This window comes from Nannospalax galili, unplaced genomic scaffold (genome assembly GCF_000622305.1).
Source record: "Nannospalax galili isolate Female #2095 unplaced genomic scaffold, S.galili_v1.0 scaffold1082, whole genome shotgun sequence".
NCBI lineage: Eukaryota > Metazoa > Chordata > Mammalia > Rodentia > Spalacidae > Nannospalax > Nannospalax galili.
The window spans coordinates 419,586-442,298 of record NW_008348580.1 but is presented as its reverse complement, the minus strand read 5'-3'; the positions used below and the strand labels follow the sequence as shown (position 1 = coordinate 442,298).

Sequence of the window (22,713 nt, the reverse complement as noted above, 5' to 3'; positions counted from 1 at the left end):
ATATATAAAATAAAAATAATAAAATATTAAAAAAAAAGAAAAAATAGGGCTGAGGTGGTGGTGGTGCATGTCTTTAATCCCAGCACTCGATAGGCAGAGCCAGGAGGATCATTGTACATTCAATGCCATCCTGGTCTTCATAGTGAGTTCCGGGCCTGCTAGAGCTATATAGTGAAACTCAGTTTCAAAAAACCAGCCAGCCAATCAACCAACCGAGTAACCACAGACAAAATTAACTCAGAATATTTCGTACCCTTCAGAAAGTTGCTAATGCATGGATACCATTCTTAGCAACACCAAGGTAACAGAGGTTAAGCACTGATGTTACGAGCTCTATAGGATTTCTGACATGGCTCAGCTGGTAAAGGTGCCTGCTACCAAACTTGATGACCTGAGTTCAGCCCCTGAAACCCACAAGATAGAAAGAGAGAACTGATTCCCAAAAGTTGTCCTCTGATTTCCACATGTAGACCATTAAATCTACTCTGCTATCTCAAACAAACAAACAAACAAACAAACAAAGTATTTTAAAAAAAAGCTGATACATTTATAATTACTACTATTTTTTTTGAACTACTGAAAAAACAAAGTCACTTGAGGTTGTGCTTTTTCTTTCTTTTTAAAACCCCATTCTTTGAGAATTCTCCAAGTTTTAGATCCTATTGTTTGATGTTGCCTTTTTTAGGTACCTTGATGGAACTAAGCCAAGGCACATTTATTATTGCACTAGAGTATCTTACGCATTTTCACTTTGGGTAATTTGCTGTTTGAGATGGGAGGAATGTTTTCTTTCCTTCATCTTAAATATGTGGAAGGGCAGGTACAACCATGTGCTGAGAAGGGAGGAATTGGGAATAGAGGACAGATGGTGCTTATGAGCTAGCCTAATGTGAGCACAAACCTTGTCTGCACAGAAAGAAGAGAGTAGGAAGAGAAATGAAGGGATCAAGGGTTGGATTTGGAGAGAGCTACTGGGTTCAGGAGGCTGGCCAAAACTAGAGCTATTGAATTATAGAGTCTATTCTCAAATTCAAACCTCTGAGACTCTGCCTGGGTCCATTTTCTTTTCACTAGAAGAATTAGATAAAAGGGAGGGAGGAACGGTGGGGTCAATTCTAATAAATCAACTCTCTAATTCAGGAAATGATAGATTTATAATGTAACCCTGGAAAAGGTTTCCAGCTGCCAAGCGAGTATGGTGGTACATGACTTTAACCCCAGCACTCAAGAGGCAGAGGCAGGTGGATCTCTGTGAGTTTCAGGCCAGCTGGAGCTACAGGGAGACCCTGTCTCAAAAAGAAAGAAAGAGTCTAGCTGGTGTTGGCTTTTTGCTGCTATTATCTATGGAGAATGTGTGGTCCTGGAATAGCAATTAACAATGTGATTCTCTGTGTTTCTCAGAACCCATCCCCAGCCTTTGATCACTGTGCTTGAACACAGGCCTGACTGTTGGCCAGTGCTGCTTCAGCAGCTGACAGCTTTTTTCCAGCAGTGCCCTGAAAGGTAATGTAGAATAATGTAGAACAGGCCAGAATGGTATGTGCTAATTTTAGAACTAGAGCCTTTTGTTGTTCTTGTTTTAGCTGCTATGACTATAAAGATCTTAAAGAGAAGGAATCTTCTAGAGCTGATTATGACATTCTCTTTTTAAGAGTTAGAGAAAAATGATCTGCTGGGTTTATTTGTTGTTGAAGTATCAAACATGAGAAAAACAATTATTAAATAGTTAATCATTTCCTAGATGTTGGGAAAGTTGACCAGAAATACTCAGTTAACAGTTAAATAATAAACATAGAAGGCATATTCTTCCTAGAAATTGACTAGTGAGTTAATGTAAGTATGAAAAATGTGTTGACTGGGATCTAATTATCCTGTTATGTGGGATCAGATAACCATAAGTGTAAGTTTACCATTATTAAGGCCTCCTGATGGTCTTTAGGACTGCACCACTTTCTTTTTTTCCTTATTATGTGGCACTGATTTCAGTCTCTTATTGTGGCTGTTGCTACTTGCTCCTAACTGTTGTCTCTGTAATCTTGTCCTGTTCACATCCTGTATTAGTTACTTTTCTGTTGCTGTGATAGAAACACATAAGATCAATGGAACTTATAAAAGGAAGAGTTTATTTGAGCTTATGGTTCCAGAGGAATTAGAGTCTGTCATGGTGGGGAGGCATGAAGGCAGATGTGACCAGAACAGAAAGAGGAGCGCTCACATCTTCAATCAGTCACAGGAAGTAGAGAGTGACTGGTGATCCTGCAAGGCTTAACAACTCTCTAAGCCCTCTCTCAGTGATGTGCTTCCTCCAGCATGGCCACACCTTCTAAGACCTCCCAGAACAGTGCCACCAACTGGGGACAAATATGTTCAAATCCTTGGAGCCCATGGGGGACATTCTTATTCAAACCACCACACATCCATTTTATGAAAGTCAATCAAAATGATTTATCAAGAAAGTAAATCTTATTGTATCATATTCTTGCTTAATCTCCACAGCTGTGCCTTTCACATGTGGGCTTTTTTAAAGTGGGCTAAGCATAGCAGTACCCCTTCCCCTTCAGCTTTGTTATATAAACTTTACCTGTTGATATCTTATGGAAGTTTTCTACTGAAGAAGAGAGAAGAAGAAAGAGATAGAGGGAGGAGAAGGACCAGGAAGGTGATGATTTGGTTTTTGAAACCATTTGGAGCTCCATGGTTAAAATATAATGTGTTCTGTTAATGTGACTCTCACTAATTTTGTCTTGTTTTGTCCATCTCATAATTTAACACCTTAGCAATATACTGACTGCTTATAGCTCTGCAGAGAAAGCAATGATACTCCCTTCTTCCCTTCTTTAGCTCATTGATATCCACCTGCTTCTTTTGAATTTTACCTTACTTCCTAAGTTCCATATTTTAAATGTCTATATATTTTCTGCCTAGTCTTTGCATACTTGAAGTTGAACTCTTATGAGTTCCCCAAATAGCATGTTGGTTGTGATTTGTAGCATCATTAAACTTACTACATAATCTTACGTTCTCTACTATTAGTCTTGAAACCTGAAGGGCAATGATTGCATTTCTTTTTTTCTTTTTTGTCCTCTTCTTGGTAAATTTGTAGGTGCCTCATAAATCTTCAGTTTTTGTGAACAAAGCCCATGAATTGCAGGGACTGGGTAGTGGATTGATGAGTGTCTTATAATATAATATAAATATTGTCTATCGCTCCTTGTAATCAAGTGTCATTAAGAAAAATTGAGCAAAGTAGTTTAAAATGACCATCCTCATTCTCACTTTGGATGTTTCTCCTGCATTGGTATGATATTAATAGTTTCTAGATAAACCTTTCTTCAACTCTTTCAGAAACAAACAAAAAACTCAAATAAATTTCTGAGCATACTTAATGAATTTCTTTTGTGTTATTATCTAAAGCCATTTAGAAGTTTTAAATTATTTTATATTTCTTTTCAAAGGATAATTCGTTTCCTTTCTTTGGTAAACTTTTAATTGAATTATTGTATATCTCATACAGAACATCTTAATCATCTTTATACCCCCTTCCCCATTGACAACCTCCCCACTGTACTTTATGCATTCTATCATCTGTGATAAGGCCTACAGAGTCAAGTTGGTGTCCCCAGACTTTCCTCAGTGCATGTTTATCCACTGAGGTCTAGTTAGCCTATCTAGAATCCCTCCTTTTAAGAGGATAAACTCTTTTTCACTCAATAGTAATCAACTGCCAGTAGTTCTTTGGCTAAGATTGGGGCCTGCTGCCCATTTCCACAGTTCCAGGCTGGATTTTTGTGTGTTTGAGTTTACATAGGTCTTGTGTATGCTGACAGCATTGCTGTAGGTTCATATGAGGAGGTCTCAGGAGCCTGTAAGGTTGTTATTTCCATATTGTTGTGCACCTTCTTCCCTGGCTCTTACAGTCTTTCCACCCCCTCTTCCACAGTGGTCCCTGAAGCTTGGTGGGTGAAGTTTAATATAGGAGTCTGTCAGAGGCCCCACACTCTGCAGACTCTCTTATTCTCTACACTTTGACCATTTGTGTTCTTTTATGTTCATGGCCCTCTGTTGCATGAGAAGGTTTGGTTGATGAGACTTGAGAGCTTCATTAGTATTCTCTCTGCCCCTTGTTCCAGTATGTTCTATGAGGTGTACAGGTTCCATTGTAGGTGTATCACTTAGGGTTGGCAATTCACAGACAACCTCTGTGTATGACAAGTTTTATAACTCTGTAATAGACTCTATCTGTTGTAAAAGAAGCCTTTTTTTGATGAGTGGTGACTGGCATACTTGTCTGTAATGTAAGGATCTGTATTTAACACATAGTAAGAAATTGCCTTGAGGTTTTTCCTAAGATCTATGACCTCTCCAGCCATGTGTATGTGGCTGTCTTTACAGTACCACACATGAGTTCCCTCTCATTGCGTGGACTTAAAGTCCAATTAGGTAGCCGTTGATTACCCCCCAAATAAAAGTGCCACTACTGCCCTAATACAGTTTTCTGTGCCAGTCATTGTTGTAGTTATTAGGCCTTAAAACTGGGGTTGGACCATTGGTTGATGTTCTCCCATAGCACCTTGCATAGTGCTCTCCAAAACTATGAGAGCTATCCTTCGGGATAGGTGGCTTCCAGGTCAGTTTCAGCTTCACTGCTCCAAATATGTCCTGTCTTCAGCAATGCAGTCTTACTTTCAAGTTCTGGGAGGCAATCAAGGAATGTGGCAGTAGTCTATGTAAATTTGGGGAGTCTTTTGGACTACTGTGGCCAACAACTCGAAGGGAGGTTTTTTTCTGTCTGGCATTGTTTCTTGTTAAATAGCCTTCAGCTAAACACATGGACTCATGTAGAGATTGTATGTGTAATTTTTCAGTAGGTTTTTGAACTAATAATTCTGTTTTTTTTTTTTTTTGCTGTGTCTCCAGGTCTCTAGTCTCTGTCTCTCTGTCTTCCTCCTTCCCTCCCTCCCTCCTTCTCTCTCCCTTCCGGTCTAACCCCCCCTCTTCCCTCCCCAGTTAAAGTACCCCCATTTTCTCCATTTCACCCTTGATAATACCTGTCTCTAATGGTCATTGGAGCTCATTCTTCCTCTTTACTCCCCATATTTCCTTGTATAACCCCCCCTTTCCCTGCCACTTAAATATTCCCATTTTCCCCATTTTCCTCTTGGTAACAACAGTCTTTTACTCTTCTTCTCTCTCAGGCTCATTCTTTCCTTTTACTTCCCTGATTCCTTTACATTTTCCTGGCTTCTGCAGTTATATCAGGATATATACTCATATACAAGGGTTTGGTGCTAGGATCCACAAATGAGGGAGAACATATGTTGTTTTGTTTTCTGAATCCATGTTAGTTCACTTAGTATAATTGTTTCCTATTCTATCCATTTACCTGCAAATTTCATGATTTCATCTTTACCACTGAGTTGTATCAATGTGCCATATTTTCATTATCTACTCATCAGTTGAGGGACACTTACGTTGCTTCTATCTCTTAGCTATTGTGATAAGAGCAGCAACAAACATGGATGTATAAGTATCTTTGTAGTAGGATGAGTCCTCTGGGTATATGTCAAGGAGTGGTATAACCAGATCATATGGTAGATTCAGTCCCTCATTCTTAGTTTTTTAAAGTGTTCTCCAGACTGCTTTCCATAGTAGTGCATGAGTTTGCATTCCCACTAGCAGCAAATGAGCTTTCTCCATGTCCTCTCAGCATTTGGCATCTTTGGTCCTCCTGATCTTATCCAGTCCGACTGTGGTGAGATTGATCTTAAAGTGATTTTTATCTGCATTTCTCTAATTGCTAAGCATGTTGAGCTCCTTTTAAGGTGTTTCTTAGCCACTTTTATTTCTTCATTTGAGAACTCTGTGTTTTGATCTATAGCCCATCTTTTATTGAGTTATTTTCTTGTTTCTTTGTTTTTTAAGTTATCTCTAAATTCTGGATATTGAACCTGTGTTGGATGTGTAGCAGGTTATGATTTTCTTAACATATTTTTTTCTTCACTTTGTTGATTGTTTCTTTTGTTGTACAGAAGCTTTGTAGCTTAATGAGGTTCCACTTGTTGATTGTTGACCATGATGCCTGAGCAGCTGATCTCCGATTGAGAAATTTCTTTTCTACACGTGTATCTTGTAGGGTACTGCCTACATATATTTCTAGCAGTTTCAGAGTTTCAGGTTTTATCTTGAAGTCTTGATCCATTTGAAATTGACTATTGTGCAGGGTGAAAGGTAAGGATCCAATTTCATTCTTCTGTAGGTGGAGAGCCAGTTTTGCTAGCACCATTTGATGAAGGTGCTGTCTTTCCTCCATTGTGTGTTCTTGGCACCTTTGTCAAATATCAAGTGGCTGAAATTGTACTCATGTTTGCGTTCTGTTGATCTGCATGTCTGTTTTTGTGCCAGTGTCATGGTGTTTTTATTTATAAGTTTTTTATTCAATTTTTGTGTATTCCATACAGAAAATCATCTTTACACCCTCTTCCCCTTTTGGACCCTCCCAGAGCCCCCCACGTCATGTAAGTTAAGACCTATCATGTAAAGTTAGTGTCCACAGATATCCCTCAGTGCAAGTTCATCCACTGGGATCTAGTCAGCCTACCAATTGTCCCTCCCTTTAAGAAGATCACCTCTTCCTCACCTAGCAGTAATCAGCTGCTAATAATTCTCCAACTAAGATTGGGGTTTTTTGTTCATTTCCACGGTTCTGTGCTGGGTTTTTGTCTGCATGAGTTTGCATGGCTCTTGTGCATAAATGATACCATTGCTGTAATTCTATGAGAAGAGTCTCAGGAGTCTGTAGGACTATTTCTGTGTGGTCACGTACCTCCTCCCTGGCTCTTAACAATCTTTCCACCCCCTCTTCTGCAATGGTCCCTGAACCCTGCATGGCTGGATTTTGATACAGGAGTCCTGTCCAAGGACCCACACTCTGAAGACTCTTATTCTCTACGTTTTGGCCATTTGTGACCTTTTGTGTTCCTGGCCCTCTGTTGCATGAGGGAGCTTCATTGATGAGAATTGAAAGATGTATTAGTGTTCTCTTCATCCCTTGTTCTGTGTTCTGTGAGCCTTAGGTTTAGAGGTTGCATCCTAGATGTGCCACTTAGGCTTAGGCAATTCACAGACAATCTTTGTGTGTGACCAGTTGTGGCACTCTGTTATTATCTCTGTCTCTTGAAAAAGAAGCTTCTTTGATTGGTGGTGACTGGAATACTTCTTCATATTTTTGCACATAGTAAGAAATTATGTTTGTCTAGGGATATGACAGCCTTGGATTTTTCTGTAAGATCTATGACTTCCCCCAGCTATGTGTATTTGGCTAGGTTTTCAGTACCACTCATGAGTTTCCTCCCATTGATTGGGCTTTACGTCCACTTAGGTAGCTGTTGATTATCCCCAAGATAAAAGTGCCACTACTGCACCAATGTCGTGTTCTGTGCTGGTCATTGATGTTGTTTTTAGGCCTTTATGCTGGGTTTGGACCATCGATTGATGTTCTCTTTTAGCAGCTTGCATAGTGCTCTCAAAAGCTATGAGAGCTCGCCTTCAGGGAATGTGGCATCCAGGTCAGTCCCAGCTCCATTGCTCCAAATCCTGTGTCCAAAATATGCCCTGTCTTCAGCATTAGGGTCTTACCATCAAGTTCTAGAAGACAATCAAGGACTATGGCAGTAGCCTGTGTAATTTTGGGAGTCTCTTGGAATACAGCTGTCAACAGCTCAAAGTAAAGTTTCTCCTATCTGGCACTATTTCTTGTTATGTAGTCTTCAGCTATATTCATGGACTCATGTAGGGATATTGTGTATGTAATTTTTCAGGAGGATTTTGCACTAATACAATTCCAAAATTGTATATACTAGCTAGGCACTATTTATGTCTCCTCTTTCTCTTCCTGTCTTATCTTCCCTCCTGCCCTTCCCATTTAAAGTGTCCCCATTTTCCCCGTTTCTCATTGATAATTTTTGTATGCTTAGGTCCCCCCTTTTTTGAGCTCAGCTTCCCTTTTATTACCATAGTTCATTGTGTAGTCCTCCTTCTTCCCCTCCCCTTTAACTACCCACTTAAAAAAATAGCTGTGTAATATAGTCTGAGATCTTGTATGGTGATCACCTAGAATTGTTGTTTTTGCCCAAGACTGCTTTGACTATCCAGGGACTTTTGTGATTCCATGTGAATTTTAGGATTTCTTTTTTTCTAGCTCTTTGAAGAATGTTGTGGTTATTTTGATTGGCATTGCATTGAATCTGTAGATTGCTTTTGGTAAGATGGTCATTTTCACAATATTAATTCCTACCAGTCCATGAACATGGCAGTTCCTTCCATCTTCTGGTTTCTTTATCTCTTTCCTTAAAGATTTAAATTTTTGTTGTAGATATCTTTAATGTTTTTCATTAGGTATAGTTCTAAATATTTTATTTTTTGAGGCTGTTTTCGATGGGAGGGTTTCCTTGAATGCTTTTTCTGATTACTTGTTATTGGTATACAGAAAGTTTTAAGTTGACTTCGTATCCTGCCACTTTTCTAAAAGTGTTAATCATTTCTAGCAGTTTTCTGGTGAAATTTTTGGGATCTCATATATAATATCATATTGTCTGCAAACAATGATAATTTGGCCTCTTCTTTTCCAATTAGTACTTCCTTATTATCCTTCTGTCAAATGGCTCTAAGAAACAATATGGATTGTAATTCTAGTATCTGACATGGTAGATTTCAATCTAGAACCTATTAGAAGAGATAAAGAGGGCCACTGCATTATGATAAAAAATTGACCAAAGGATATTAAAATCATGAACATATATGCACCAAACTCTGGTGAACCCAATTTCATAAAAAAGGTACTACAGGACTTTAAGACCCAGACTAACCCCAACTCAGTAATCATAGGGGACTTCAATACCCCATCATCTCTAATGGACACTTTAAGCTAGTGTCTAATCTTGAACGTGTGATGGTTTTCTTACAGACAATAAAAAGATGGATTTTGCTTCTTAATCCATTCAGCTAGCCTTGTGTCTTTTGACTGGGGAGTTTAGGCCATTGTTATCTAAAACTATTATTGAAAGATATGTGGTTACCGTATTTTAATTTCTGTTTGCATTCTTGGTCTTATTTTCTGTTTCCACAGTTATCCTTTCATTGATCTTCTTTCTGTTGCCTCTTGGGCATAGAGGAAAGTCATTCCTTTCTTTATTCCTTTGCATTGTTTCAAGTATTCTCTATAGGAGTGCTTTGTGGACATGAATTCTTTCAGTCTACTCATGTCACGGAAGATTTTTCTTTCCCCTTCAACTATAATAGACACTTTTTCTGGGTAAGTTATTTTGGTTTGGCATCTGTGGTATTTAGAACTAGGAATACTTTGGACCAGGCTCTTCTGGATTTCATAGTTCACATTGAAAAGTCACCAGTATGTCTTTCTTTGTAGGTGACTTGATTTTCTTTTGTACCTTTTAGTATTCTCTCTTTATTTTGTACTTTTAATGTTTTTACCATGATATGCTATGGGGACTTTCTTTTCTGGTCCCATGTATTTGCTGTTCTGTGCGCTTCTTGTATTTTTATGAGTATATTTTTCCTTAATTTTTAGAATTTTTTTCTATAATCCTTTTGAGGATTTGGGCAATGCCATTTACCTCAGACTCTTCTCCTCCTCTGTGCCTGTGATGTGTAAATTTGGTCTGTTCATTGTGTTCCATATTTCCTGCATATTCCATTCCTATTATAAATTTTTTTTTGTGTGTCCACTTCTTTTACTTGAGCAGTCCGGTTCTTCAATTTCATCATCCAGTCTTGATATCTTGTTTTCCAGTTCATTCATTCTATTGGTGAGACTTCCTTCTGTCATTTTAAATTGGCTTATTGAGTTTTTCACTTCATTCTTTGTTTCAGCCTTAGTTTTTTTCAATAATAATATCTCTTTTGTGCATTCATTCAGAAGTTTATCCCTATCTTCTTTTAGTTCTTTGTGTTGTTTGCATGTTCTTTAAATTTGTTGAATTCTTTGATCAGGTTTTGATTGTTCTTTTAAATTTTGTGTCCCAGGTTATCTCTAGGGTATTCTCATTGTAGAGAAATGTTTTAAAGGACTTGTGGTGTTTGGTGGAAACATTATTTTGGGTTTTCATATTATTTTTTCATTGTGGTTTTGGCACATGGATTTCTTTTGTTGCTTATGATTCTGGTAGAAAACTGAAGCCTTCCTTTGTTGAGTCAGTGTCTGTTCTGTTTGTATTACTGATGTACCTTGGTTGCTTTCTGGTTGGGTATAAAAAACTAAGGTCTGGGCCCTTACTGTAGGGCAGAGAAGCAGAGAAGTCTAGCCCTGGCAAAGTGGGAGGGGCCTCATGTGATCCCAGTTAGGGGTTTGGGCATGGTGAGTTTTGGGGAAGCTTACCACCAGGCAGAGTCAGGATCCAGGTACTCTCAAGTGTTCTGCCAAGGTCTGGGCCCCTGCTGTAGGGTAGCGAGGTCTCCCATGGTGAAGTGGAAGGGGCCTCATGTAGTCCCAGTTAGGGGGTTGGGCATGGTGAGATTTGGAAATGCTTACCCCCAGACCAGGCTGGATCCAGGCACTTTTAGGTGGTCTGCTAATGTCTCAGCCCCTACTGTAGGGCAGGGAGATTTTGGGAAGCTCACCACCACCACAGGGAGTCCTGATCTAGGTACTCTCAGGTAGTCTGCTGAGGTCTGGGCCCCTACTATAAGGCAGAGAGTTCTAGCCCTGGAGAAATGAGAGGGGGTCTCACATTGTCCCAATTGGGGGATTGGGCAGGGTATGATTTGGGGAATCCTATACTTTCAGGCCATCTGCTAAGGTCTCAGCCTTTTTTTTTTTTTTCCCTTGTGGGGGTGGGGAGACAGGGTCTTATCATATAACTCTAGATAGTGTAGACCAGGCTGGCCTTGAGCTCACAGAGATCTGCCTGACTCTGCTTCCCCCTCTACTGCTGCGATTAAAGGGATTGCACCAGCATGCCTTACTCTGTAAAGGATCATTTCAGTCAACCCCCTTCTGTGTTTATACTGTGGTATTATCCTATGGCATTTGTTGGCACAGTTTCAGTATACTATTAGGTTTAATTTAACCTTGTTCAAGTTGTTGAAAAGGTAATACAGGCAAGTTAGTAAGTAATTTAATATGACGATATATGCTTTATAATTGTGGGAAGGAAACAAAGTGTAAAGACAGCCTGAATTCTAATTCTGTGTTAAGAATTAGTGATTAAGCTAGATACTTAGATCAGATACACTGAAGAGTCAGTACATATTCATGCTCAGTTTTTGAGAGTAGTATTTATAACACTTTCTGCGTTTGTTTACTGAGGACTTTTGTTATTAAGGTTTTACTTTCACTTTTAAGGAATTGAGAATTCAATTGACAATGTCATGATGTTAGACCTAATTAATGCCTTAAAGGTTACTAGCCTAGCGTGTGATTTTTCAGATAAAGGAACCCATGTATGGTGGCTTGAATGAGAAATACCCCACATAGGTCCAAGTATTTGAGTACATGGCTATAGTTGCTGGTGCTGTTTGCAGAGATTTAGGAGGTTTAACCTTGCTGGAGCAATTATGTCACTGGGGTTAGATGTGAAAGTTTATAGTCTTGCCTGTTTCCAGTTTGTCCTGCTTCCTGCCCTTGCTTGAAGATATAAGCTCTCAACTTTATGGAGTTAGTTCTCTCTTTCCACTTTTATATGCCTTTGTCCTCTGAGCTACTGTCCCTTCCCCTTTAGCACATAGATGAATGATTATATACTGTAGGTGGTCGGTAAATTTTGCCAAGTGAAAAAAAATGAGTGAATGAATGAATACAATTAAGTTGTATTGATTTGTAATTAAAAACTTTAACTGTTAATGGTGTTTTTTTTTTTTTTTTTTTTTTTTTTTTTTTTTTTTTTTTTTTTTTTTTTTTTTTTTTTTTTTTAAAAACACTGCTGTGGAATGTATAGTATTGTAATATTATGTTGTCAAGAATAATTGAAATGCTGTTCCTTATATGAAACAATTGCAATTTATTCCATTCTTTTGGCAATTTTCATGTCCTGTCATTTAGTTGAAGACTAAAATTGATTGTCCCTGTCAGACTATATTCTTCTTATGAATAGCCAGTGCTGCTGTAGCTTGTGAGGCCCTGAATTTAAAACCTAGCACAGTAAGCAAAGTAAGAGAATGAATTTCTTCCATTGTCACTTTCTATCTGTATATATAATAAAATTTTTATTTGAGATCCAGGCATTGTGATACATGTCTATAATCCCAGGACTTAGGAGGCATTAGCAGGCAGATCTCTGTGAGATGGAGGCCAGCTTGGTCTATGTGGCGAGTTTCAGGTCAGCAGGGGCTCCAGGGAGGCCCTGTCTCAACCCCCCCCAAACCACCCCCTCCAATTTTTTTTTACTTGATTTACAAAGAAAAGAATAGGTTGAGCTTTGTATTCTAGCTAATTATTTCTTATAAATAATTAACGAAAACATTAAATAAGATATTTAATTAACACTAATTTTTAAATCTATACAACTTAGTATAACTGAATTAATTGCTTATACATCTCTTTGAAGGCCTAGTGCATATAGTCTTGGTGATACAGCAGTAAACAGAAATCCCTGTATGTATGCTATCATTTCTAGTGTTTCCCTACAGATGCTACCTGTCATGTTCCCAGAGGACAGATCCTGATATCTGTAATTCTAAAAAAATGTTCTTAGATGATTCTGATACTCATCCAATACTGGTCTTGGGTACAAGAAGTATCTCTCTTAGTCCTGACCACATGACTTATGGTCTCCTGGTCTTGAGTCATTTCCTCCAGTACACAAAGAACTGTTTGCATACATGAAATTGGGTCACAATGGAATAGCATATTAAAAAGCTACACTTGATGTTATCATAGTTTATGATATGTCACAAACTGTAGGTTATGTGCCACTTACCTCCTTGGTAGTATATTTAACTTAGTGATTGGCTAATGCATTATATGACTTGCAGGTCAGAAGTTTCTTGTATCCAAATAATGACACCATTTCTCTGGTATCTGTATTGTGAACCATCCCAGTTACAAGAATATGCTAAACTTCGACTATCCCTCCTGAAAGTTTTACTTCAACCCAGAGTTCTTTGTAACAAAACACTACCATCAATATTGGAACAACACATACTTCAGCTGTTTTGTGACATGGTTCCATGTTTGCAGGTAAGGTCCTTTTTCTTTCTTTAATGTTAGTATCAGTTCTAATAATGTTGATTATTGTTAATATACGTAAAGCAGTCCTTGATCCTATGTGATTTGGCAAACTTAGAGACCATCTTGGTTCTGGAAATGCTTGTAATCTTTTGAAGAAGATAAAGGAATCAAATCTAGATTTAACAATATATACTATGCTAACTAAATTAATAGTAGTATAAATCAATACTATCCATTGTGGTATTAGTAGAAATAAAAACTAAGACTCATCAGGGAAGATATTCTGCATTTGACGTTCTTTTTGTGCTGGATACTGGGAGGGGTGTAATAAAAACACCTCTGCAAATTTAAACAAATAACGTGTCTCTGAGAAGTTATACTTTGAGATTAGAAAGCTTGGCCCACTGAGCGCTACATTTTTGTTTCTACCTCTCTCTTTATGATCTCTTGATGACCCTCATGGATCTTGATCTTTGGAAGCCCCACTCTACAGTAAATGAGTTATGGTAGGTATATCAGTTCTTATAATGCAAAGTAGATGGATGGAAAATGGTATGTATAGAGATACAGGTAAAGTGCTAAGGGAACTCTGGGTAGAGAGAATTCAAGTTAATATTTCTACAACTGCAGATTAAAAACTATCCAGTTGCCATTGTGTTGTGATTTCTGTGTAGTGGTTCATTTGTCAGGCTATCCCATCTCATGCTCAAGATTAGAACATTTGCTGGGATCTGAGCACCATGCTGCTCAACTGATGGAGGAAATCTATGAATATTTTTCAAAGTGATCACTTTAGGTCACAGATAACCTGCTTTAAGTTTGTGTTAGCAAGGAATGACTAGAGTGAATCCTTCCTTTGTGACTCATAAATATGCTTTCCTATAATCAAGGCAAATAAAAGTTAATTAAAATGAATTGTCCAATGACTTCTCCAAAGCTTTTGATTTGCATGGGCAATAAAGCAATATATATATATGCAGAACATCTTGAACTAGGGCACATTTTCCTCTAGCTTGTCCATATTACCATGTTCTGTATCTTCCAGAAAAGCTTAGATGCTTGTAGAAATACAGTCAATGAGGTGTTTTTCAGAATCTTTATGTTTTTCCTGTAACTTAGATATGTGAGAATAAAGAGGGGGGGCATCATTAGGAACTGGTGGAATGAATAAGTGATATAAGTGCACTTACTCATTTAACAGATCAGTTTTATTTAAAAAAAAATCTGAGATTCTTTCTTAGAGGCAGCATAATCTAGTTTCCTACTTCTGACAGGTATTTCTTAGATTCCTTAAAAGAGGACCATGCAAAGTAACTGAATACTTAAATATATGTTTTTATTAACTATAGAATCTCATGCAATATATTTTGGTCATATTCAGACCTCCTCCCTTATTCTCTTCTATTTCCTGCAAACCCTTCTGCCCCCATTTTTATGTTCTTTATTATTTGGCTTTTTAAAGGAAAGGGCTATTAAGTCTAATCTGTGTTTCCTAAATACTCTTGGGTGTGGGTCTCTCCCTTGGAATTTGGTCAGCCTACCAAGTGTTAGATCAGTAAGGAAAACTCTCCGTCTTCCAGCATCTGTAAATTTCCTTAGGTAGGGCTGGGGCTTCCTGCCACTCCCACCATCCATGTTGGGCCTCCCTCCTTTCTGTCTTTTTGTCATCACTTTTTTTTTTTTTATTGAGCTTTAAAAATTTCATACAACATTTCTCACTCCAGACCCCCTCCCCCATCCATGCTTCCCTCTATCCCCCCAGTGAACCCTATGCACTCTGTCATACATGCTGAGTCCTATTCATTCAGGTGTTTGTACCCAAATGTCCTTCAGTGTAAATGAGTCCCTTGGAGTCTAGTCAGCCCAATCCAGTGGTCATATGTAAGTCATACTCTCCCTTGCACAGTAGCAATCAGTCTCAAATAGTTTTCAATCTAGTACTGGCCTGCCACCTATTTCTCACCTCCCCTTTGGGCCCTTGTTTAATTGAACTGATAGAGGTCCCATGCTTGATGCCACCACTGCCACAGGCTCACATGAGCAAGCCTCCAGTGACCTAGAAGCCTCCACCTTCCTGTGTTCATGAACCAGAAGTATTTCCTTTGTGCCAGACCAGATGTTTAACTCTGCAGTGGCCTCCATCTGTTGTTAAAAAGAAGCCTCTTTGATGTGTGCTATATGGCATGCTTGTTACTCTAGGGGAGGTCTCTTCTGTGTGGCACTGTGTTCCCTGCCAAGTGGCTCCCAGGTATACATATGCATTAATGTTCAGACACTCTATGTGCATTTCTCATAGGGTTTTTAGGTCATCACTTTTCCCTCTAGGTTTCCTAGCCCCACCGAGATTCACTCATCTCCACTCTTTTTTTCTCCTATCTGGCTTCCTTACCTCCTCCCTCCCTCCCTAGTCACAGGGCCCCCATTTTCCCCACCCTCCCCCTAGTACCTCCAGACTCCCTCCATCTTTCCTCTCCTGACCTCCCTCTCTCCCCCACACCATGGTCCCTTCATGTTCCTCCCTCCTCTCCTCTCTGCCAATTACTCCCCTTTTTCCACCTCCCTCAGGTACCATCTGTTCCTTACCATCCCCCTTTCAGGTTGTTTCTTTTCTCTTTACCTGGCTCCTGGTGTTAAATCAGAATTTATATACTTGCATATAAGGGATTGGTGCTACAGTCCACAAATGAGGGAGACCATACGTTGCCTGCTTTTCTGTGTTTGTGTTACTTCACTTGGTATAACTCACTCTAGCTCTGTTATAGTTTGTTTCTCAATTGCTGTGACAAAGTACTCTGACCAGTACCAACTTGGGGAGGAAAGGGTTTATTTTATATTACATCTCCTGGGTCACAGTTCATCAGAGAGCCCAAGGTATTGCCTGCTGTGAGGACCTAGTTTCTGCTTCTGCCAACAATAAAACCCCAGGAGAATCAGCCTGCTAGAGAACACCTTGTGTAATAGTTACTTTTCTGTTGCTATGATAGAAACACTGACCCAAGCAATTTATAGAAGGAAGCGCTTATTTGAGCTTACGGTTTCAGGGGAATTACAGTCTGTCATGACAGGGAGGCATGGTGGCTGGAGGTGGCTGGAGCAGGAGCAGCAGAAGCTAAGCTCTCACATTATCATGTAGGCACTGGAAGCAAGAGAGCAACTGGAGATCCGGCAAGGTTTAAGAACTCTCTAAGCCCACCCCCAGTGATGTGCTTCCTCCAGGATAGCCACACCTTCTAAAACTTTTCAAAACAGTGCCATCATCTGGAGACAAAGTGTCCAAATACTTGGAGCCTATGGGGGACATTTTCATTCAAACCACCACATTCCACCCCCTGGTCCCTGTAGGCTCATGACCATATAAAATGCAAAATGCATTTAGTCCAACTTTAAAAGTCCCCATAGTCATTATCAATCTCACTATTTCAAAGTCCACAGTCCCAAGTCTATTCTGAGACTCAGCAAAATATCTTAACTGTAAGTCCCTGTAAAATCAAAAGACAAATTACATACTCCCAACATACAGTGGAATCGAATACACATTACCATTCCAAAAGGGAGGAATGGAGGCATAATAAGGAAATACTGGACCAAACAAGACCAAAAACCAGCAGGACAAACACCAAATTCAGTAGCTCCTCATCCAACTTCTGGGACTTTACTTCCAAAGGGCTTAGATGGCTCAGCCTCTCCAGCTTTCCAGCGTGCAACACACATCTCTCTCTTGTGCTGATACCACTCCCTGTATGCAGGTCTTCTTGGGAGATGCCTCACAGCTTTGGCATCATGAACATCTTTTTGGGGTCTCCACTGCCAACCAGGCTTCACCGTCACAGCTTCATGCAATGGCCTATCAGGGCCTTCTCTATGCAGGGAACCCCTGCTGTGTGCTGCCTGGCCTCTGAGGCTCTCCGAAACCACGGAGGAAGAACTGATGACCCCTTCACTCTTCCATCTTTCATGCCTCTAGCCAGTACCAGGTGAAGACACTGCCAAGTTTGACTGCAAGTTTGGGGTGGACTCCAGCCTGCTTTATCCATTTTAGAAGCTTTTCTCTTCTGTGGCCCCTGCAGCATTTTCCTTTCACAAGTTGGAGGCTTAACTGGGTGTGGTCTTGCCCTGGAGGCATTCTCTTCATTGTTTAAGGGAGAATATCTTGGCCCCTCCTTAATCATTTTAATCTCATTAATCACTTTAATCTCCTTATGAATGTGATCCTCTCCATCACATGCCAGGCCTCCAACATTAATCTTCCTAGTGCTCTTTTTCAATCTATCCTGTACATTCTGTATTTCTTTCTGCCCCATTAGCTCTTTTTCAGTGTAGATCTACATAATATTCACCATTAACAGCCACACCACCATTTCTGTGTTATGTTGTCTTGAAATTTCTTCTGCCAGAGAAATTAGTCCATCGCTTTTCAACTTAGCCTCAGACAGGCTTTTAGGTCTAGTGCATACTCTAGCCAGACTCTTCGCCAAAATATCCCAAGTACTGCTTAAGTCCTTATTTCCTTCTGGAATTATATTGTTCTCAGCACTACTTTCTTTTGGGTGTTTACTAGACTGGCCTGTTAACTCTGCTTACAGCAAGCAACTGTTTTTCTAGCCCAAACTTCCAAAGTCTTCCACATTTCTTCTAAACCCCACATGGTCAGGTTCTTCACAGCCAACAGCCCACTCTCTGGTATCAATTACTGTATTAGTCACTTTTCTGTTGCTGTGATAGAAACACTTACTCAAGCAATTTATAGAAGGAAGAGTTTATTTGAGCTTACAGTTCCAGGGGAATTGCAGACCATCATGGCAGGGAGCCATGGTGGCTGGAGGTGGCTGGAGCAGGAGCAGCTCTCATATCATCACACAGGCACAGGAAGCAAGAGAGCAACTGGAGATCTGGCAAGGCTTAAGAACTCTCTAAGCCCATCTGCAGTGACATGCTTCCTCCAGGATAGCCACACCTTCTAAAACCTCCCCAAACAGCACCATCATCTGGGGACAAAATGTCCAAATACTTGGAGCCTATGGGGGACATTTTCATTCAAACCACCACACCCCTGCTCTGACTGCTTTCTTATGCAACACAGGCCCACCTGCTCAGGGGTAGCACCACCTACAGCCCATGTCACAAACAATGAAGAAGATGCCCCACAAACATGGCCACAGGCCAGTTTAATGGAGGCAATTACCCAATTGAGGCCCCCTCAACTCATGTGTGTCAAATTGACACTAAAGCTATCTAGCACAAGCTCCATCCATTTACCTGTAAATTTCATAATTTCATCTTTTCTTTTTCCTTTTTTTTTTTTCTTCTTATTTTTGAGACAGGATCTCCCTGTAGCTACAGCTGGCCTGGAACTTGCTATGTAGTCAAGGCTAGCCTCGAACTCATAGAGATCCTCCTGCTTCTGCCTACTGAGTGCTGGGATTAAAGACATGCACCACCATGCTTGGCAATTTCATCTTTTCTTACTGCAGAGTAGAACTCCATTGAGTAGATATACCAGTAGATCCAGTGGTCTTATGTAAGTCATACTCTCCCTCACCCAGCAGCAATCAGTCTCAAGTAGTTCTCTAGTGCTGGCCTGCTACCTATTTCTCATCTCCTCTTTGGACATTTGTTTAATTGAACTGACATGGGACCAGTGCTCTCTGTCTTTTTGTCATCACATTTTAAAAACATCTTCTTATGAGATGGCTTTGGGGTTTTTAATTGTCCTTTGCTTTAGTTTATTATTCTATTGTTATGAAGTGTTCTTTTCAGAGTAGAATGAAGTCCTATGGATATGGTGTTCATACTGAATATCAGGATATAAACACATTTATAAATTATGATGATGAATCTCAGCACTCAGGAGGAGGAGGCGGCAGGTGGATCTCTATGAGTTCAAGGCCAGCCTAGTCTATGTAGCAAGTTCCAGACCAGTTGTGGCTACAGGGATACTCTATCTCAAAAAGACCAAAAAAAGAAAAAAAGTAATTAGAGATTATATTAATAGAAATAGCCATTTATAATGAGAGGTTGCCAATGAAATGTCTTTATTTTTCTCTGCAGCATAAAGGTAGAATATAACTTTGAATTTATTAAGAATTTTGATAATGATAAAGACTAGAGAATTTTTGAAGCAAATCTACTGAGTTTGTCTTTTTTGAATGGAAAGTTTCTAGTATTCACAAAAATACACTTGAGGGAATATCAATACACATACCAAATATTAAATACACATCAAATGAAATATCAAATACACTTCAGCTTTTGTATCCAGTCCATCTTTTTTGAAGTAACCTCTGGACTATTTATAGCCAGTTCATCTCTTTTTTTTTTTTTTTTTTTAAGTAGGCCTTTGGACTATTTTACTCTATGTTCGTAGTAGAACAAAGTAGGGGCAGTACTCAGCAAGAGACTCTAGCCAACACTCCTGGTGACCTGAGTTTGATCCCCAGGATCTACCTGCAGAAGGAGAGAACCTATCCCAGCAAGTTGTCCTTTGACTGCCACATAAGCATGTGCGCACACAATTACATTAAATGTAATTTTTAAAAAGGAGCACAGTAATTTAGCTATTGGAATATTGACATTTTATTCATAAAGTATTTTTTGTGTGGTATCTTCATCTTTTTGGTTTTCCAGGAAATAATTTTTTCTCTGTATGTAACTTATAACTTAAAAAAATTAAAAATATTTTATGTATATGAGCGTGTTGCCTGTATTTATGTAAATGTACTCATACACCCGTGTCATTTATGCACAGCCCTTAGAAACCAGAAGAAGGTGTTGGATCCCCTGGAACTGGAGTTAGGGATGGTTGTTAGTCATCATGTGGGCGCTGGGCATTGAAGCTAGATCCTCTGGAAGTGCAGCCAGTGCTTTTAACTACTGAGCCATCTCTCCAGTTCCTGTAGTAACTTTTCTTGTGGATTTTTGATGCTAAGCAGTGGTGAAACTGGGTTTTCCTCTTGATGAACTTATAGCACAAGGCTCCTAATGAAGCAGATTGTTTATGATCTCTGGGAAATGCTAGGGTTCCTGTGAGAAGGACCATACCCTTAATATTGACTCCAGAATTTTCATCAGAACAGCTGGGTGTAAACTGAATTGGAATTTTAAAGGGCACCCAAGTCCCTCCAAACCTGTTAACCTATTGAGAAGACATCTTCCTTTTGAACATGTTTTTCTATTTCATTCTCCACTGTTGTAGAGAATGATGCTGTCAGTTAAGGCTTGTAGTAGAGGTACAGATTACTAAGGCATTAGAACAAAATGCTGACCCTTACTACCAGATTGACTTGTAGGACAATTTGGTTCAGCTTTTTTCCCCTTCACCTTGTAGACACTGCATGTAATTTGTCTTGAGACATCTTTTCTCATTAAATTTAGTAAAATAAAGAATTTGTTGTGGAGGGAGCATAGCTTAGTGGCAGAGCATTTAACTGAGGAATTTGTGCAAGCTAGAGTACTAAAAGCAGTAGAAAACTGTATTTTGGTTTGTGATAAAAGGAGAAAGCAGAGTTGTGCAGCTCAATTCCCACTGAATTTAAAATTTAAAAGGTTTAGAGAATGTTGTTTTGTTGAAAACGTCTTGTATAGCTTAAAATTATCCTGTAATTTTAAATGTATAATAACATCTTTAAACAGATGAAAGACCTGAATCAGACAACAGAGGTGATGCTGTTTATTGAGGAAGTATATCTGAGTCTTTTATGTCATCCTGTTTTCTGGAAAATTCAGCTTACCCAGCTAACCCTTCAGCTGTTGTGTGTCTGTGAAGTCAGCCTAAAGATAACTGGAGAATGTTCATCTTTAATTCAGCTTTTAGAGCACAGTGTTGAACTTCTGCAAGAGGTAAGGATAGTAGAAAATTCTAATGTGTCAATCTTTAAGAAATTGGGAGTTTGTGTTTTTATTGTATGTCAGAAGTGTTAAATCCATGGGTAAATCATACTACTAATGTACTACTACAAATATTATTTATTATAAAGTGAATTATTAAGTACTCTTGCATATCAGTTTAAAGACCTACCTTTTTTTCATTTGTTTTTATGGAATACAAGTATTGAACAATTGTTATATTCTAGAACTTATGAAATGCATAGGTGTAAAAAAACACACACACACCTTCTTAAGATATAGGCATGTAAATAAGTAATTTTAGGACAGTAAGGTATTTTTATAGGACTATATTTACATGGTAATGGGAATAATCCTAACACTTGGGAGACTGCTGTATGTTTGAGGCCAGGCTGAGATAATGAGTTTCAGACCAGTCTGGTTTACAGAGACCCTGCCTCAAAAAACAAAAATAAAAACAAAAAAGAAAAGAAGGAAGGGGGCAGTTAATTGGGGGCTAAGTTAAGGAAAGTAGGACATGAGATGAGATTGAAAGATAAAAAGGAGTTCGCTTGGCACAAGCCAGAGATTGGGCAGGGCATTCCCGCAGGAAGAATAGCATACACCTAAACACAGAGACACAACGAGGTATGCAGGTATGGCCTTTTCAGAGAACAGAGCATTGTTTTCATTTCTTGTCCCCAGAACTTCAGGAACCTCAGGTCAGTGTTCAGACATGGCCATGTGCAGGGACTATACACTTGCAACCATTCCTGAGAGTGACATAGAAATGGCATCCAGAAACCCCCACCAGAAAGATTTAAATCTTCTAAGGGAGTCCTGTGTCTCATGTTCTTGAGGAACATATGGTCTACCAAAAAGCAGAAGCCTGAGGAAGATACAAGCCAACAGTGAATGCATGTGCTGAGACTTTCAAAGCCCTTGAAAGCTCAGAGGGGTTAAATCTAAGATCCCAAAGGGTGTCAACTGTAAGCTCTGTTGACTTATATCCCCCACCTCAAGATTTGGAAATGTGTCAGGCCCACATTGCCAAGGTTTATAGATTCTGCTGACAAAAGGTTAAAGTCAAAACCAAGGTTCACTCCAGCTCTTGCTTCATCTCCAGACCAGGTATCCAAAGGTGTCCAGGCCTGTGTGAGGCCCTATAATAAAGCTTTTGACTGTCAGTGCAAGGAGAAAGATGGACTGATGTGACATTTCTACCCCCAGATGCTGTCTGAATGCATCAGTGTTCTTTGCTCTATTTCTGTAAATAAACCTCAAGCAGGAAAGGAAGGGGAAGGGGAAGAAGGGGAAATTTATTTTGAGCACTATTAAAGGCTCAAAGTAAAGAAGGTAAGTTGAGCCTAGTTTCCTTGCTTTTTAAATAAGTGAGTTTTTCTGTGTCATCTACGCAGCGGCTTGCTGATGGAGCTTTTTCCTCAGATAGGTTCTTCAGTTTTGTGTGTGGAAGATCATTCTGGTGGGGAATAGAGGAGAGTTTTAGATAGGGCAGTACCCTGTACTGTGAGGAGGGTGACTAAGTGAGGTCTGCTATAGTCAGGGTGGCTTGAAAAATATAAGCTTGTTTCCCACTGGGGCTGAGAAGTTCAAGAGCAGTGTGCTGGTCAATTAGATTCCTTCTGAGGGCTCTTTCCCTGACTTGTGGATGCTGCCACCTTTCTGTGTGAGAAAATACTCATATATCA

At 39.4% G+C, this 22,713-nt stretch overlaps 1 protein-coding gene across 4 annotated transcripts in view; it reads left to right on the top strand.

Annotated features, from left to right (window-relative positions):
* Focad (focadhesin) overlaps positions 1 to 22,713 on the top strand; it is a 399,091-nt gene that overhangs the window by 106,393 nt on the left and 269,985 nt on the right. For 2 of the 4 annotated variants that reach the window (XM_029569601.1, XM_008845523.3), the window contains 3 exons: positions 1,402 to 1,503; positions 12,988 to 13,192; positions 20,813 to 21,019. In XM_029569601.1, the coding sequence (XP_029425461.1) occupies positions 1,402 to 1,503; positions 12,988 to 13,192; positions 20,813 to 21,019 (514 nt within the window). The remainder of the gene's footprint in view (positions 1 to 1,401; positions 1,504 to 12,987; positions 13,193 to 20,812; positions 21,020 to 22,713) is intronic. The other 2 variants (XM_008845525.3, XM_008845526.3) reach the window with 2 other exon arrangements.